The sequence below is a fragment of the Peromyscus californicus genome, unplaced genomic scaffold (assembly GCF_007827085.1).
Source record: "Peromyscus californicus insignis strain IS unplaced genomic scaffold, ASM782708v3 Scaffold_14__1_contigs__length_90479793_seg_2, whole genome shotgun sequence".
NCBI classification, from domain to species: Eukaryota; Metazoa; Chordata; class Mammalia; order Rodentia; family Cricetidae; genus Peromyscus; species Peromyscus californicus.
The window spans coordinates 55,933,331-55,952,619 of NW_026294436.1; the positions used below are offsets into that span (position 1 = coordinate 55,933,331).

Genomic DNA, 19,289 nt, shown 5'->3' on the forward strand with positions numbered 1-19,289 from the left:
AGGAATATTACTATTATTACATTACAAAGTGACCTTATTGTTACTTCACAGCAATAAGTACTTTTGACACATAAATAATAGTTTAATCATAAATCTGAAATTTATTAATCGTTGTGTTCATACATCCATCTTTATATGAAGCGAGCTTCAAAATTAGATATCTGATTTCCTTTAAGAGGCTCAGGGTATGACTCAGGGTAAAAGTTCTATAAAACAATAAAATGTGATAAATATTAAAACAGATGCAGATATAAAATGCTTAAGGGAGGAAAAAGGAGAACAAGTTTCTTTGGTAAATGGCACCAATGTGCAAGGATGACCTTGAGGTTTCCACTTTCTGGATCCACAACAAGGACCTTATTTGGTAATTGTTAATGATTAGCATATACACTCATGAGTATACATTATTGCCATGTTAATCACTTAGTGATAATTGTTATGATTAGCATATACATCCATGCACACACATTACTGCTATGTTAATCACTTAGGAGACATCTCAGTCCTCAGATCAACTGCCACACTATAGCAGTACTTGTATAAAGATAACCTTATTTCACTGAATAATGGCCTCAAGCTCAAGAGTAATGATGCTGGAGGTTTTATTACAGCATATTGTTATGAATGCTCTATTATTGCTGTTAGTCTCCTATTGTGCTTAATTTAGAAATTAACCTTTTTTTAGAGCTATATATGGATAGGAAAAAACAATATATACAGGGTCCACTATTATCCATGTCACATCATCACAGTCTACCTTGGAATAATATTTGGACAGTATAAAAACTTTGCTATAATCTCAGCATTCAGAAGGTAGAGGCAGGTGAGCTAAAACCAGCTTCTATATAGTAAATGCCAGGCCAGCCAGGACTACTTGACCCTCCTTTGTAATCTTATAAGCTATAAATTCCATAGCTGTTTTTATTCTTGCTTTAAAAATACAAGTTACTGCTGGGCGGTGGTGGCACATGCCTTTAATCCCAGCACTCAGGGAGGTAGAGGCAGGTGGATCTCTGAGTTCAAGTCCAGCCTGGTCTACAGAGTAAGTTCCAGGACAGCCACAGCTACAGAGAGAAACCTTGTCCCAAAAAAACAAAAAACAAAAACAAACAAACAAACAAAAAACCCAAGTTACTGAGAGATGTGGAGAGGGTATGGGTATATATGGGGTATGGGGTACACAGACTTTATTTTCTTATGGTCTGTTAGTTTTACTGGATATTTATTCATGCTGCTGTTTTTTCTTCCTGCTTGAGTTCTATCTGGCACTTTTCTCAGTCTAAAAAAACTGTGGAATTTTCTTACCCTTTACAAGAGAGTATTATATGCCCTAGGATGGCCTCAAACAAATGATTTTCTTGCCTAGGCCTCCTAAGCACTAGAACTGTAGAAGTATGCCACCGTGCCTATCCAGAATTTCTTATAGTTTGGCCCAATGAGACCAGTCCTTTCAACTGTAGTCTACCTAAATTACCTTCATTTTGGAAGGCATTTTCACTCACCCTTGACCTTTACTAATAGCTCTAGTCTAAAGAGGGTAAACCTATGAAAGAGAACAAGTCAAATCAAAGACACAACACTTGAATCAAACCATAGAAATGTTTTTAATGTCAGTTTACCAAACTCATAGCATACTTTATAAGACTGACTTCTTTTTTGTATCTAAAAGAAATAACTAGAGGGGAGACATCTGAAATGGGGGTGGGGAAGTTTCAGAGCAGCGCAGGCTTCCAACACAAAGAAAAGACCAAAACCAATTCTTACATGCTTTACTGTTAACAGCAGCATGGCCAGGGTGACTTCTCACCTTCCAGCTAGCCCAGAGCTTCCTTTACTCACACAAATACAGATTCATCCAATTATTCCTTGTTTGGTAACAGCTAAGATTCCTAGACTTCTGCCTATTATCTAAGTGCCCAGTAGAAATATCTGTACCCAAAATAGCAGAGAAAAGGGCTGCAGTCTAAACTGCAAATCTATAAATGAATGGGCTCTAAACTTAGGACAACATTATTTCCTGTACATTAGAATTCTTTCAGGATTAGAGAATAACTTTTTCACAGCTATGAAAAACAGGAAAGAACAGCATGACAAATTTTATAAAAAGATAAAGCAAAAAACCTCCATTTAGGCCAAGAATTATAATTTAGTTTTTTATAAATTAGCTTAGTGACAGTGACCTATCCCTGCCTCTTGTGTTCTTCCTCCATACAACAAAGGATAGAAGCCTGAAAAGCACACTATTGGAACCCTTCTGTCACTGGGGTCATTTAGACTCTTGGAGTAAGATAAACTTACTCCAAATGTAGAAGCAGAAACCAGACAGTCCCCCATCCCTCTGGCTGTGCTGGCAGCTGACACACAGTTTAGCAGACCAGTGTGCTCTGTAGTGCTAGGCCCTGTATCCCAATGCCAGGAAGCAGCTTTGGGACTGTCAGGTCCCCACAGCATTGGCTGTGACTGCCTATACCCTCAAGGAGTAGTAACAACCAATAAAGCTGCGACAGGAGGCAAAGAAGGGGTTGGAGAGGCCCATCACAGACACAGACCCTCAGAAATCAGAACTCAAGCTCAACTGTACAGATTCTAATTATCTTATGGCAAAAAGCATCTGCACATGGTTAAAGTCTGTGCTTCTTGATATCCTTTTAATATGCTTGAGTATGCTATATAATGTTTCCAAATAAACAGTTAAGCTTGCGTTCTCGTTCTCTCTCTCTCTCTCTCTCTCTCTCTCTCTCTCTCTCTCTCTCCCTCCCTCCCTCCCTCCCTCTCCCCACCTCCTTTTCTACCCCACCCTCACCCCAGGCAGAGTCTCACTCTAGCCCTGTAGCCCAGGCTGGCCTCAAATTTATGGTAATCTTCTTGTCTCAGCTTCCTGGGCTCTGTGACTACAGATGCAAGCAACTGGCACCAGGCCCAGCTGAGATGCCTCTCTTTCCCTCACTCCCTCCTGTACCACTCCCCTTTTTCCCTTTCTTTCTTTTTAAGACAGGGTCCCATTATGTTGCCCTGCCTGACTTGGAATTCATATAGACTAGGCTAGTCTCAAACTCACAGAGATCTGCCTGCCTCTGCTTCTCTCATCCTCCAAGCACCACCATTTGAGCTCTAACATGCTCAGGAAATGTATTAGCACCTAAACTAAACATGCAAACCAGACGAAAAATTTTATATCCAAAAGTAAAACCTCTTTCTTGTTTCTTGGTCTCTACTCCCATAAATGGCGATTTCTCTATAACAATTATTTCCACTTTTCCATGTTACTGTCCCAAACTCACTTCCCTGGGCTTGTGTCATTACAACCACAATGAAATGGCCATGACAGTCACCAATGACTTCTACAGGGGAGTTTTTAACAGCTCTCATCTTCCTTGTTTCACAGCCTGGTGGCTGGGCTGGGAGCAGCACCGCCCTTTACTACTCTCCATCTGACTGGCCAGCCACTGTCAGGTGCTGGTTCCTCTGTAGCCCTCACAGGGGCAACGCCCAGCACTCAGCACTTTATCACTATCTTCTCTCCTCTTTAGTTTCACATTGGGAAGTAGCACCCAAAAATCAACCATTTGGCCTCAACCTCTCTCCTAAAGTCCAGACTTGGATACATGGTTGTTTCCTGGACTCCTTCAATGGAATGTCTAAAATCCATATCTAAAGCTCTTGACTCCTGTTTCTAACTCCTTCCTCAGACTTTGTCTCAGTAAAAGGCATCAATATTAATCCAGCACTTAAGACACAGAAATTATCACCAATTCCCTTTTATTATATAGCAACAATTCCTTAACAGTTTTACTTTCAAAATATATTTGGTTCCCCATTCTTTCCTACACCTTCATATCTACCATAATAGAAGAGACCCAAAGATCTCTCATCTCAACCAGGAACATGGCATTTTAACTCACCTATCCATTTCCACTCACACTCCCCCCTGTCCACTTTGTGTGGCAACTAAAATGATCATTTTTGTTTCTTTGTTTTGTTTTATGAGACAAGGTCTCGCTATACATCTCACGCTAGTCTTGAACTCACAATCCTGCCTCTGTCTCCCAAGTTCACTATGAACTCCACCATTCCTGGCCAAAATGATCTTTCAAAACTATAAATCAAGTCACTCTTCTGACCAAACTCGGCAGTGGTGTCCTTCAGGCCCACAATGAAACCCAGAGTTCCTAGCAGAGCCTATGAAGCTCACTGAGATCTCAGCTCTGCAGCCTCTCAGGTCTCATCTGCCACTCTCCCTCAGTCACGGCATCCCTCCAGCTTTACTCAACTTCTTGGGGTTCTGCAAATATGCAAGCTGCTCCCTCCTGAAGCTCTTTACATTTGCTATTCCCTTGTCTGGAAGACATTTCACTGAATTTCCCCCTAAATCCTAGAGCTATGAATAATTTGCATAGGAAATGAGTTTCCATCCAGCTATGAGATTTTGAGGCTGTTATAACAGCTGAATCAATTACTTTGATACAATATCTTACTAAAGCGGAATTTCTTCAGAAAAGCCTTCTCAAATGATTTAATCTAAAATAACCACTAATTTCTGTGTTTAAATTTGAATCTTCTACCTAGCTTTATTTTTCCATAGAAAACGCATCTCCCATTTTGAGTGTGTGTGTGTGTGTGTGTGTGTGTGTGTGTGTGTGTTCCTTAGTTCTCCCTAGCTCATTATCATCACCACAGTAGTGTTTACTGGGAAAATGGTGTGCCAACTGATAGGTTATGTGCTTCAGAAGCAGTAACAAGTAGGACTCAAACGTCATTCTTCAGCCAACAAAGAAGTAGAACTGGAGTCCTAAGTCCGCACCACTGTTAACCTGTAGTAGAACATGTCCAAGTTCAAAAGTGCCTGCATGTTCTTCCTTACAATCTGCCACGTGTTTTCTTTGAAAGGCTCAAAGAAGAGGGGCTAAACATTATTACTGATTGCACCGCCTGGACAGAGAAGCTGGGGGGGCGGGGGAGCAGCGCTGCCGTGCCTGACTAGGGCACACTACTGCTGTAAGACCTGAACAAAGTGTTACAAAAGCTGGAGAGGGTGGAGAGGGTTTCAGTGCAACGACTGCTGCATCAGAAGCAGCCACAAGTGAGGAGGAGAGAAGGCTTAGGTTCCCACACCTCCCGGGGAGAGAGCACCCCGCTGGGAGAAGGTCCCAGCAATGTGCTGTCACTTCTTCAGACACGAGCAGAAACGAACCTGGAGAATCCTTGTTTTCTGCTGGTTATTTGTCATTCTTCTTGATTTGGTCCTTTCCACTTCGTGTCTATGAACCCAGCCTCGAAGCTCATGGTTCAACCTAGAAAACAGATTAGTCACGAATATTTAATAGCAGTTAACTGTCTTACTCTTCCATTGGAAATTAATTGTTCTGTAGGACTCAAAGAACAGCCCAACACACCTGACTACTCAACAACGCTTTTTGATTTGAAAAAAAAAAATACTAAGACATTTAATATTGTTTTTTTTTTGTTTTTTTTTTTTTTTAAGATTTATTTATTTTGTATACAGCATGTATGACCAGAAGAGGGCACCAGATCTCATTACAGATGGTTATGAGCCACCATGTGGTTGCTGGGAGTTGAACTCAGGACCTCTGGAAGAGCAGTCAGTCAATTCTCTTAACCTCTGAGCCATCTCTCCAGCCCATTAATATTGTTTTTAATAAGACATAAATTGTTATAAAGCAATCTCCTCAATCATGTATTCAAAATTCAAAGAAATAAAGGAAAATATGTCCAAAACAATATATTGTCAAATATTACTTTCCTAATTTGAAAAAAAAACAACAAAAAAAGATGCTATTGGCTGAGTATATTGTGTCCACAAGTTTAGCCATGTCCTGAATTTTAACATTCACTTCATCCTTTAGTTTTCAAATAAGACACACAAAAACAGGCAATCATCACATTAAATAGACCCCTGACCATTTCTACCAGGTTGGCGGAGAAACTAGACAACTGACAGGCTACAGTTATCCAACAAGTAATTCAGATTCTCCTGGCCTGTTAGTAAATCCAAAGACAGCTGTCTAAGTTCTGCAGCCCACCACACTTACCTGAGAGACTCGGTTGTATTAATCAGGGGCTGACAGGGAGGTGGAGGAATATAAAGTAGTGGTTCTTCAGTGAGCACCATTAAGGCTTTGTCATTTGAAACAGAATGATCATATCTGAAACAGACATACAGCAGAATTGTTTCTTTGCATCATTAACTTTATAAAATTTACTAGTACTGATTTTTCATTAAAATAAACATATACCAGATTGAACATACTGTGAGATAGAAATGGACATAATGGGAAGAATAAAGTATGAACTAGATGGCAGAACTGTCATTTTCTGAGTTCCTAAGAGAAGGCAGAGTAATTCCCATTGGCTTAGATACTCTTCCCTGGGCAGAGCATCGTCTGTGGCTTTGGTGAATTCAATGAGCTCTAGTGCTGCTAGAGAAGAGGAGGTGATAGACACAGTGTGAGAGAAATCATGGGAAGAGCTGCCAGTTGACAGGAAAACACATTATTGTATGACAAGGCCTAAAGATCTGCGATCATTTGCCCTTCTATGATAACAAAACTAAACAGTCTCCTAAAACAAGTTTGGGTGAGGTGGGGAGAGTAAGACATAGAATATTTGGCCTGAGAAAAGGGACAAAGTTGAAAAACTGAATAACAGCTTTAGAGCTGTTGATGACTTTGAGTCACTAATAAACACTAAATGACAGTAACTAGTTACTCTATTAACTTGAAAAGTATACTTTTATAACTGCCATACTACTTTATATCACATGAATTTATACCTAGAGCATGATAAGAAACAAAACCTGAATTGAAAAGTAGAATCTGTGGGCCCGTTATTATTGGTTATTTCCTTCAGTCTACTATTTTACTCTATCTCACTAAGAAATCTTAGATTTGCTCTGAAATTTTTTTATAAGATGCTCTGAGTTTATAAATTAGATATACTAAAATACAAAAAAAAGTGAACATACAAAATTGAACATGGTAAGATTTGCACTTTCATTTATTTGTTCAATATTTGCTGGATATTGCCTATGTGCCTGGCAACTCAAGACAGTGCAAGAGACGTCTCTATCCTCAAAGACCTAAAAGGGAAGACAGCCTAAACACAAGAAAACAAACACATAAAAGTCAGCAAAACTGTGCTAAGTGTTGTAAAAGAAACGGAGGTGTCAAATAGCAAAGCATGGCAGTATCTACTTCAGATAAACAGTCTAAGGAAGAGATGGTATTAAGTCAAGGTCTAAATGACAAGAAGAAATCAGCCACATAGAAACTAGGAGAAGTATACACTAGACAGAAGCAGTGAGGAAAAAGCAGACTCAAGAACCCAGAAGACTGCTGAAGAGTTGTGTGCACATGAGACAGACCTAAGAGGAGGTCGGAAAGACAGAGGCCAGGTCCTAATTAGGACCTGCTGAATAAGAGAGAAGTCACAAAGTAGGGAAGGGGTATACCTCAATTTATCCCTGCACCTTGAAATTGTACCAAAAATGAGTATTAGTTAAACAAGGAAAGGAACAATGATCCACTGTGCACATGGTAAGTTTGAAATGCTAAAAGAAAAAGTCAAAGAGATGACTGGATGTGTGTGTGTGAGCATGTGCACAAGAAGTCTGACCTAGAAACAGGAATTTGAGAATCAAACATGTATACAGGCATGGAGTCTGTAGTACGGATGAGTCACGTTAGCAGAAAAGTACAGAGCTTTAAAGCTTGGGATTTGGACAAAGGAGAAGCCTACAAAGAAAATCAGAAAGGAAGGAAGGAAAGAAGACTGAGTGAGTGAGCATGACAATCTTAACAGGAAGTGAAGGCAGGAGGCTCACAAGTTCAAAGTCAGCCTGTGGTACAGAGCAAGAATTTGTCTCAATTAACCAATGGCTGGGAAAAAGCTCAGTGGCAGAGTACTTGCCTACACAAGGCCCTGCACTGAATCCCTAACCACAAAACAAACACAAAAGAATATAAAGCAGCAGCTAGTAAAAAAGAAAGGGGGGGGGGGAGGAAGGGAAGGAGGGAGGAAGGAAGGAAGGCAGACAGACTAAAAAAAGTAACAATGCAAAAGGCAAGTCCTTTAAGGTGTGATTCATTTAGCCAAACATTGAAGAAAGTTCAAGATGAGCACATGGATAACCATTAAATTTGGACAAAATGAAAACAAAATGTGACACACACCCCCCAACACACACACCCCTAACAAGTGGAAAACTAATTTCAGGAAAAAAGTAATGATTTCTGAGTATGGCACATAGTGTTGTAGAATATAATTTTAAAGTGTGTTACTTTTGTTTATGTTGCATTTGTTTAACTCTGTGAAGCTGTGTTACTGTGACTGTCTAAAACACCTAATGGTCTAATAAAGAGCTGAATGACCAATAGCAAGGCAGGATAAAGGATAGGCAGAGCTGGCAGACAGAAAAAATAAATACGAGGAGAAATCTGGGAGGAGAAGAAGTAGCCAGGGAAGGAGGAGGATGCTAGGGGCCAGTCACCCAGCTACACAACCAGCAATGGAGTAAGAAAGAAAGGTATACAAAAACAGAGAAAGATAAAAGCCTGAAGACAAAAGATAGATGGGATCATTTAGGTTGAGGAAAGCTGGCTAGAAACAAGCCAAGCTAAGGCCGGGCATTTACAAGTAAGAATAAGTCTCTGTGTGATTTATTTGGGAGCTGGGTGGTGGGCCCCTCAAAAGAGCAAAAACAAACAACCACACATAAGGAAGAGAAGTGAGAGCTGAAGTTACATAACATCCTCCCTCTACTCATTGCACTGAGGAGGTTCTTCATGTCCTCTCTTCCAGCAATTAAAATTTACAGAGGTAAAATGTCTGGAACAGAACGAAGACACAGGTAGTACTGACCGCACACAGGAAAAGGTGTCAGCCTAGGACCGAGAGTCACCAGTGCTGGCAAATGCAATCCCATGCCGAATGTAGTCAAGGAGCTGCTGCTGCAACCTGAGCAGAGGCGTGTGCACACCCACACCTGTCACGTGTGTCACCTGAATATTACACCTTTATACTCGCCAAAGACAGGAACTCTGCAGTCACATAAGGAAAGTCCAACATTGCTTTCAAAACCATATTTTGACTGTGATTTTCTTTCCATATGATAAACTCTAGTAATGATTTCTGCACATCTGTGCTGGCTAACTTTGTTCTAACAGCCAAGAATATAGAGAATATTTTGATTTAAAAAATCTGATAGGAGAAATACAAGGGAAGGTTGGATGATGTTAAGGGGGAAAGGAAGGGGAAACTCTAAGCCAGCATGCAATCTGGAGATAATCAGACCTTCACTAACCCAAAGACAGTTGGAGTTCTAGGCTGTTTGCAAACCATTCTATACAAATAGAAAAAATTTCAGCAAATAAATCACTAAAGGGAAGTGCAATGCTAGGGAGCTAGAGTTAATGAGAATTCTGGACTAAAGACAAGTTGTGGCTGATGCCTTAAGTGGAAACCATCCTTTCCTGTTTACTAGAAGACAATTGTCATTTAAGCCTGATGTCCTACGTCCTGAGGTAATAATTATTACTAGCTTTCTCTACATTACTAATACTTTTTCTTAAAAGTATTCCAGTTTGGCTGATAAATTATACTGTTACAAATACAGATATGTATATATAAATATACTTCTAACATTGGGAAAAAAATGCAACTACGATTTGCTAGTGGTAATGTGCTAATGGCAAATAGAACATTAAATGATAGGATTATTTATCCTTCCTTTATATGAACCATAATTCTCCTAAACTGAAACAAAAATGAGGCATCTAAAAATAAAGGTTATGATATAGAAAACCTGAACAGGCCAATAATAAGTAAGAAGCCTGAACTAGTTATAAAAAGTCCCTGCCCTGCCCCAAAAGAACAAAAGCACAGGGCTAGACGGTTCCGGCAAACCGCACAAGAAGAGCTGATGTGAGCCAGATGTGGCACACACCTAGCAGGCCAGCCATCCAAAAGCTGAGATAGGAAGTTGTTAAGTTGAGGCTAGCCTGGCAACTTACTGAGACTCTTTCAAAAAAATGAACTAAACAAACAAACAAATAGCAACAACAAAAACTAATGTAAATTTGTCTCAAACTAGTCCAAAGAACTGAAAGGAAGGAAATCCTTCCAAAGTTGTTCTATCCTGACGTCAAGGCCCCATGAGAACACATTCAAAAAAGGAATCCACAGACCAAAATCCCTGATGATCACAGCTATTAAAATTCTCAACAAAGTACTAGCAACTCAAGTCCAACATATCATGATCAGGTGGGATTTATTATAGAAATGCAAGGATGGCTCAACATACACAAATAAAAAATGTGACACACTATATCAGCAGAATGGAAAACAAAAAATTTATGGATTGTCTCAAAAGATGAAGAAAAAAACATTTAGTAAAACTCAACGTCCTATCATGAAGAAAAAAAAAAGAAAATTAACTATAAAAGATTATCTCAACACAATGAAGCCCATATATGGCAGAACATAGCCAACATCATACTGAATGAGAAAAATGGGAAATATTTTCCTCTCAGGAGCAAGATGAAGGTTTCTACTTTCACTTATTCAATATAGTATTGGAAGCATTAGTCAGAGCCAAAAGCAAGATAAGACAAGAAAGGGCCTTCAAATGTTGAAAAAAAAAAAAGGGTCAAAGAATCTTTGTTCTTAGATAACATGATTTTATAGATAGAGGAAACTCTAGACTTCACAAAAATCAATTGGAACTGACAAAAAAAATTCAGTAAGAATGCAGAATATAAAATTAGTAGTGCGGGGGTTAGAGGGTAGGTATATCTCAGTGTTAGAGTGATTGCCTCGTTTGCATGAGGTCCTGGGTTTGATCCCTACCACCATAAACACCAAGACTGCAGCTATTGAGAAAGAAATAAAAAGCCTACTCACAGCAGCTAAAACAAATAAATATATAAACAAAATTTGTAAGAATCTAAGAACAAATTTGGTAAAGGGAATGGACAATCTCGGCAATGAAATTTCTAAGGAACACTGGTGAGGGAATCCATGGAAAGACATCCCATGTTCATGAGCAGTGTATTAACATGATTAAAATATTCATACTACCCAAAGTGGTGTACAGATCCATGTAATTCTCATCAAAATACAAGCTAAGTACTTTACCAAGTGAGCTATCCCTCCAGCCCCCTATCAAAGTAAAAGTAACATTTGACATAGAAATAAAAAACATACTCCTATAGTTTGTAGAGAATTACAAAAGACTCCAATTCAATTTTTTCAAAAGAAAAATATATATAGGTATCTGGATAGTACATATAAACATTTACAATTCAGCTCAGAATAAATTCATATTTGTAATTTTCAAATGCTTCACAAATAATTTTTATAATTTTGTATTCAGTACTGCTACTACTAGTACTACTACCAATGATAACAATAATAATTAGTGAAAATAATTGCAAGAACTTCAAACTAACGGACTAATGTGAGCTTAAATCTCCCACAATAAGCCACAGACCTGCAGGTCGCTAAGAATCTATTATCTCTTTTTACCAGGACCAGTAGCTCAGATATGTACAGCCAGTGGTAACTCTGGGTAGGGGACAAAGAAATGGTTTACATATTTCAAGTACTTTCACGTACTCTTCTCAATGAGCTATAAATTTCTTCAGGGTGCTAAATTTCACCCTGAAGGTTGCCGAGACCTCTACAGTGAATGCATAAGAGCCGACCACTACATTTTCTAGGAGCCAGTATTTTATCTCAGGCTAATGTGAGCAAATACAGGAAGGTGTCTATTTATTATCGTTATTTTAGATAAATAACACTCCCTAAGGGTTACCTAAACAAAGTACGGCTTCAAGTACCAAATCAATAATTAGTTCTTATTTTTAGCAGTTACTCGTATTTGATCAAACATCTTTAAGTACAAAGACTATTAAACTTAAAACAGAGTTTTTGAAAGACCACCTGTGGACAGCCATAGAATTCAAAATTACAGAACATGGAGAGTAAACCTGGGCAAATTTTGGAAAAACAAAAAAGCTAATAGACTCCACCAATTTAAGGGACACTGTTATCACCAATGTCAACATTTCAGAAATGTGACAAATTCTAACATGTAAAAAACAAATGAGCAGAAAACAATATGTAATACTTTCTAATATCACATCTATCACCTGTTAGGCTGCACTGCCATAGCATCCTTGGCTCCTTGGTCAACCTCAAGAGTAAAAGACAAGGAAGAACAATTCCTCTGTGGCCCTTGCCTGGTAAAACTGCAGACAGCTCAGGGCAACCAGGTCTTTAGTAACTTTCAAGCACTTCATTACAGCATCACGGCTGCTGCACTATGACCTCTCTGCCTACTGTTCAAGATTCTGGCTTTATTTGCCTCTGACAACAATCCAAAAACACATAGGGCAATGTTCGCTAAAAAAGCTACAGCTCTAAAAACACTCATTGTACCTTCTTCTAATTAACCGATTATGGGAATTGTGTTTTCATGTACATCTTTTGCTTTATCATTAAGCAAAATGGAAATCTACCAAAGTATCTGTTAAATTATAAAAAGGAAAGAAATCAGAAAACACAACAAATAATAAATAATTTTACTTAATGAACACAAATACGTTCAACCCTGTCATTCTGCCATAGCTATCCACGGGCATAAATATTAGATAAATGTACTAAACCATAATACAGTGAAAAAACTGAAGACAGTACATGTATTTCAACATATATGTGTGTCAATACAAACAAACTGATTATATGATCACATCTCAACAAAAATCCTAAACTGGGAAATGATTCAAAGTAAACTTAATCTTAAAATTGATCTTAAAAAATTAATGGCATCACTAGCTCACTTGCTCCACTAGCCAAAGCCTGTATGAACGAACACACGTCAAGTGACACAGGTCAGACTTCTCCAGTCCATTCAATCAAGGAGGCCAGCAGGCCACCCCACCTGTAGCTGCTTTGTTGGTTGATCCCATCGGACGTGTCTTCTACTTCTTTGGCGGAAAATTCTAAAAGATGCCTCCTTTGATTTGCAGGGTTCACGCTGGGCTTCACTCTCCTGGAATCCTGTTCCAGCATGCTAAATACAAAAAAAACAAAGCAACAACAACAAAAAATGAAGCAGTAGTTGAAATTCAAATGGTACATATGAATGCTACGTGTAGCTAGAAAGCAAGCAAGATTTGTCTTGTAGATCCATACATACAGCAAATATCATGGCCTAGAAACAAGTCAGAATGCTGATGTCCTTAAGTACTTGAGGCCTGGCATCCTGTACATAGCCAACAATTTAAAAATAATTTTTGTAAGCATAAAAGCCATATTTATAAACTGACTAAACAAAAGCAATGTTTTACTTGCTTTTAAAATCCTATAATTACATTACATAAATTGCTGTAGTTTATATTCAAGTGTTTCCCATATATGCTGAAGGATTGGACTCATTGGGAGGTAGTGGACTGTTACGAGGCAGGGCCTAGTAGATGAAGTCAGAACACTGAGTCATGCTTTTCAAGGGGATCCTGGGAACCTGGCCCCTCCTATGTTCTTCTCTTTCACTTCCCAGCAGCTGTGAGGTAAGTAGACTTCTTCCACTATATGTTTCTGATAATGTACTGTACCACTACAAAATCAAAGCAACTGAGCCAAGTGACCATGGACTAAAACTTCTACTAAACCAAAACAACAGCCAAATACATCTTTCTGCTTTTTAAGTTGATTTATCTCAAGTATTACAGTAACAGAAAGCTAGCACATATGAATAGAAACTCACTTAAGTACATATAAATAAATTTTAAACTCAGATAATTGAAGTAGAAAATCCAACCCAATGCGGCAAGCTTATGTTTTTAACAGTCAAACACTTACAATGAAATAAGAAGGAACTGTTGTTCTCTTTTAGCACTCAAGTACATTATTTGCCTTGCCACAATGCTAGAAGGCAGGTGTGGTGATTTGAAAGAAAATGGCCCCCAAAGGGAGTGGCACTAGTAGGAGGTGTGGCCTTGTTGGAAGAACTGTGTCACTGTGGAGGTAGGCTGTTATAGAATATTATTTTAAGATGTGTTACATTTGTTTATGCTGTGGAACATTTGTTTAATGATGCAAAGATGTGTTGCATCCTTTTATGCTGCATTTGTTTAACTCTGTGAAGTTATGATACTTTACCTATCTAAAACACTTGATGTTCTAATAAAGAGCTGAACAGCCAATAGTGAGGCAGGAGAAAGGATAGGTGGGGCTGGCAGGCAGAGAGAATACATGAGAGGAAAAACCAGAGAGGTGGAAGGAAGGGAGATCAAGGAGCAAGAAAAGAAGGGGCCAGCCACCCAGTTACACAACCAGCAACAGAGAAACCGAGTAAGAAAGAAAGAAAAGTTATACAGAAATAGAGAAAGGCAAAAGCCCAGAGGCAAAAAACACACGAGATAATTTAAGAAAAGATAGCAAGAAATAAGCCAAGCCAAGCTATTCATAAGAAAGAATAAGCCTCCGTGCGAGATTTATTTGGGAGCTGGGTGGCAGGCCTCCCAAAAGAGTAAAGAGTTAAAAACAACCAACAATAGCAGGCTTTGGGGTCTCATATATGCTCAAGCCATACCCAGTGAAATAGACCACTTCCTGCTGCCTGTGTAAGATATAGGACTCTCAGCTACTTCTCCAGCACGTCTGCCTTCATGTTGCCTTGCTTCCTGCCATGGCGATAATGGACTAAACCTCTGAACTGTAAGTGAGACACCCCAATTAGATGTTTTCCTTTATAAGAGTTGCCATGGTCATGGTGTCTCTCCACAGCAACAGAAACCTTAACCAAGACAGCAGGCTATCAAATAAAGTTAACCAAAACTATTTATAAATAGTCTGTTTCATTTATATGTAAAAGTTTTTATTTACTTCTTACTTTCAACTCTCCCTAATACTTTCACTCATCAGTGTGATAGTCGTAATTATTTGGGGGAAATAATAATATAGATTAAACAGATACATACATGTATACACACACACATAGAGATAGTCAGGCAAGCAGGCAGGCAGACATACAGACAATATTGTGATAAGTATAATACTTTAAACTCATTAATCATGTGCTTAAGATATCTGGCTAGAGCACTGGCTGTTCAGAGGTCCTGAGTTCAATTTCCAGCAGCCACATGGTGGCTCACAACCATCTATAATGAGATCTGGTGCCCTCTTCTGGCCTGCAGGCATACATGCAGACAGGATACTGTACACATAATAAATAAATCTTTTTAAAAAAAGAAATCTGGCTTATCAATATCATTTTGAATATATGTTTTGTTTTTATAAATCTACACAAATAATTTACACTAGTCATGATCCTGATTCAACACAAAGGGAATTCTCTGGGGAAGCATAAAAGATTGTATTTCAAGAATAAAGTGGAAGTAGGTAGAAGGTAAGATAGATGAAAGGGAGCTGTTAAGGTCCCGTGGTCTGAAAGTAAAAGCTTTTGGGGGCTACAGTGGTTTATCTCCAAATATGGATGAACAGGTTGGACGAAAACAAGAGGCAGACATATTTCTCTAGAATCCTTTTTTGATTTCTTATTCTTTTGGTTTCTCAATTCTTTACCACTAGAAATCGCTGCTACCTGCAATTCTCACGTGGCCTGTTGTCATTTTGACATACTGTGAACTCTTCAAAGGTGCTCTGCCAAATTATGACTACTGTAAAAAATTTAAGTTTACCAAAACTACTACTAAATTGTCACTACAATTGTATATTTCAGACTGAATGCTTACTTGAGCGGCTGTGTAACCCTGCAAGTCTTGCTGCACATGAACAGGACTTCAGAATGTCTAACTGAACCTGGAGAAGGGTCTAGTACAATGTCTAACTGAACCTGGGGAAGGGTCTAGTACAATGTCTAACTGAACCTGGGGAAGGGTCTAGTACAATGTCTAACTGAACCTGGGGAAGGGTCTAGTACAATGTCTAACTGAACCTGGGGAAGGGTCTAGTACAATGTCTAACTGAACCTGGGGAAGGGTCTAGTACAATGTCTAACTGAACCTGGGGAAGGGTCTAGTACAATGTCTAACTGAACCTGGAGAAGGGTCTAGTACAATGTCTAACTGAACCTGGAGAAGGGTCTAGTACAATGTCTAACTGAACCTGGGGAAGGGTCTAGTACAATGTCTAACTGAACCTGGGGAAGGGTCTAGTACAATGTCTAACTGAACCTGGAGAAGGGTCTAGTACAATGTCTAACTGAACCTGGAGAAGGGTCTAGTACAATGTCTAACTGAACCTGGGGAAGGGTCTAGTACAATGTCTAACTGAACCTGGGGAAGGGTCTAGTACAATGTCTAACTGAACCTGGAGAAGGGTCTAGTACAATGTCTAACTGAACCTGGGGAAGAGACAAGTGAGAAAGCAGGGAAGGAAGGTTAAACAGTAAGAGTTTAAACAGTGAGGAGGCCTAAAGACTGAAATTTCATGTTTTATTTTTAAGACTTAAAAACAAAAATAAACAAAAACCTTGCTTTTCAATTCTTTCATATGTGGTATCAAGAATTCTATTTATAAAAATATGCTAAGAAAGGAAAGTTAAAACTTTCTCTTAAGTTGACAAAATCTGTTTGTTCAGCTCCTCAGTTGTGCTTCCTGTCAGACAGACACATGCTCTGATCTCTCCAAGGATTCAGAGGAGACCTCACACCCTAAGGGAGTCAGGACCTAGATTCAGAACTGGGTCTCCATCACTGCACTACATTGTTGATCACATTTCCCCAAATGTCTGATTAATTTATCTAATAAACATGTGCTAAATATTCTGTTCCAGGGACCTATTCAATAGTAAAAATCCAAAGGGGAAAAAGAAAAAAGAAAAAGCTAAGTTACTTTGTGTAGACGGATAGATTTGATATGATTGACTGATTGATTGATTGATTGACTGGTTGGCTGACAGAAGAGTGATCAGTGTCATAACAGGGCTAAGCAGAACAATATGAAGTACAGATGAGAACACTAGATCTCTACAGAAAGGATCATGAGGTAATCTTAAATGGCAAGCAATAAATGAAGGACAAAGAGGATGGGAGAGAGGAAAGGCATCTCATGCCAACAGAACAGTTCTGAGCAATGAGCAAAGCACACTGTTCAAGAGCATGAGTTAAGGACGGGAACGTGTTAGTCAACATGGGCAGCACACAGCGGGAAGAGGGTCATCTCCAGAGAGATAAGACAGCAGCAGCAATAATGCAAGGCTAGATATGTGTGGTCTTGTCTGCCATGCTTAGTAAGTCTAATAATTTATACAGTGAAGCATAATCATTTTGTCCTTGTGTTAATTCATACTCTTTCCAATGGCTGATGGAATTTCCTGAGCTGGGGGCATAATCAGTCATCTTCATTTTAAGCATTAGTGTTATTTGTTTACTATTCATTACTGCTGCTGAAGAGCAGATTATTAGATGAGTTCCTAGGCTTTACTAGTTCTCGGCTTTTAACACCACAAGGAGTGTCCCTAACGTAACTCTCATACATTGAACTGAGAAGTCAAAATGGCTGCTCTGCCTTCTAAAAACGACTTAGCATACTTCATGTTCTCCTCTGTATCAGAAGGCACCTTCTCTAGTACAGTGGCTCTCAAGACTGAGGCATCTGGCCCAGCAGTGTTGGTATCACCTGATAACTGGTTAGAAGTGCAAATTCTTATATGAGGAAACTCTGGGGGTGGTTGCCCAAAAGTCAGTGTTTTCACAAGCTGTTTGGATGACGGCTAGTGACTGAGAGCCTCTATTCATGCTTCTCACAGCATCTTCCTCGAAGATTTGCTTCTTCACAATGGACCCATCTGAAGTAGACAGTTCAGAGAAGGACTGGGATGGTTAAACAAGAGGACACAGAAGGACACGGCCAAAACGGCACGATCTGGGGTTCACTGATTTTTTTTTTTTTTTTTTGTAAACTAGTGTGGTGATATTTTATGTGTGCTTTAATAAATAAAGCTTGCCTGGAGACCAGAGGAAATAGCAAGCTATTTTAAGTAAACAAAGAAGCCGGGCAAAGGTAGCCTATCACTTGGCAGGCAGGATCTCTGTGTGTTCAAGGTCACACTGGAAACAGAGCCAGGTGTGGTGGCACATGCCTTAAATTCCAAAACTAGTTAACCACGGAGGTCTGGAGGTCTGTATAAACAGACGGGAAGTGACAGAGCTGTGTAGGAAGAGGAAGTGATATAGCTGAACGGAGAGGGCAAATCAGATGGCAGAACAGCAAGGCAATAAAGGCATGGGTAAGACAGCAAGTAACTCACATTGGGAAGCTGCAGAGTTGGTGAGGTAAGATTGGCTGGTGGCTTTCCCTATTTCCCTGATCTCTCTAAGGCTTTCACCCCTATATTTGGCTCCGTGTTTTTTACTTAATAAGACCATTTAGAAATTCGTCTACAAACTAGTATTGTTAATACTTTGGAGATTTAAAGATCCTACTGATCATCATTCTTCAATCACCTTACCGCCACTAGGGGACCTGGCGTTTCTTGCCGATATTTATGGCTATTCACAGTGATCTGTGCCTATCACCAGCAAATATCTTGAACTTATTTAAGCTCTTTGGTCTGTCTCATCTATAATAAAACTGTGTGACAATGACCTAGCTACACTTATTAGAAAACAAGTATGCTACTGATGGAAAATTCCTCCTGTTTTCTGTACTACCTATGCTGGTAATAATTTTGATGCTGTAAAACAGTGTACCCACAGCTACTTTGGGGACTTCTACATTTATTTGTTAACCAAAGAGCTCAAATCTCACACAGTGCATTTCACCACACTTCATTATATAGAGGCCACACAATACTTTGAGCAAGGAAATCACTGATGGGGCAAAAATTAGGATTTAAATAAGCTAAGCCTTGAGTTTATTGTCCACCTATTAGCCTGGATAAAAAGTGTATTAAGAAATTCACTGTCTTTCTTTTCTTTGCTTTCTTTTTTGCGGGGAGGGGTTGCTATATGGTCTCCAATTTATACATACTTTAATGCTTAACGTGAAATTTCTAAAAAAAAAAATACTTGAACTCTGAAATAACTGGGAGAAACAAGTTTAGCTATGAGAATAACTTCATATTTATAGTTTCCTTGTATCTACTAGTATTTAGAAGAATTTCACTCCACTGCCAGATTTCAGGATTGTCTAAGAATAATTGTCATATTACAAATATCGAGAGGAATTTGGCAGCTCTTGAAGTAGCCAAATATACAAAAGGGTATGAGAAAATTATTGTTGATATGAACTTTTAGATTCCTGGC

At 39.0% G+C, this 19,289-nt stretch overlaps 1 protein-coding gene across 4 annotated transcripts in view; it reads right to left on the bottom strand.

The window, feature by feature from the left end:
• Window positions 1–19,289, bottom strand: part of Atf6 (activating transcription factor 6) — a 169,893-nt gene that overhangs the window by 86,696 nt on the left and 63,908 nt on the right. For all 4 annotated transcript variants that reach the window (XM_052737566.1, XM_052737565.1, XM_052737568.1 and 1 more), the window contains exons 10-12: window positions 12,959–13,090; window positions 6,051–6,164; window positions 5,192–5,291 (exon numbers count right to left, since the gene is read on the bottom strand). In XM_052737566.1, the coding sequence (XP_052593526.1) occupies window positions 5,192–5,291; window positions 6,051–6,164; window positions 12,959–13,090 (346 nt within the window). The remainder of the gene's footprint in view (window positions 1–5,191; window positions 5,292–6,050; window positions 6,165–12,958; window positions 13,091–19,289) is intronic.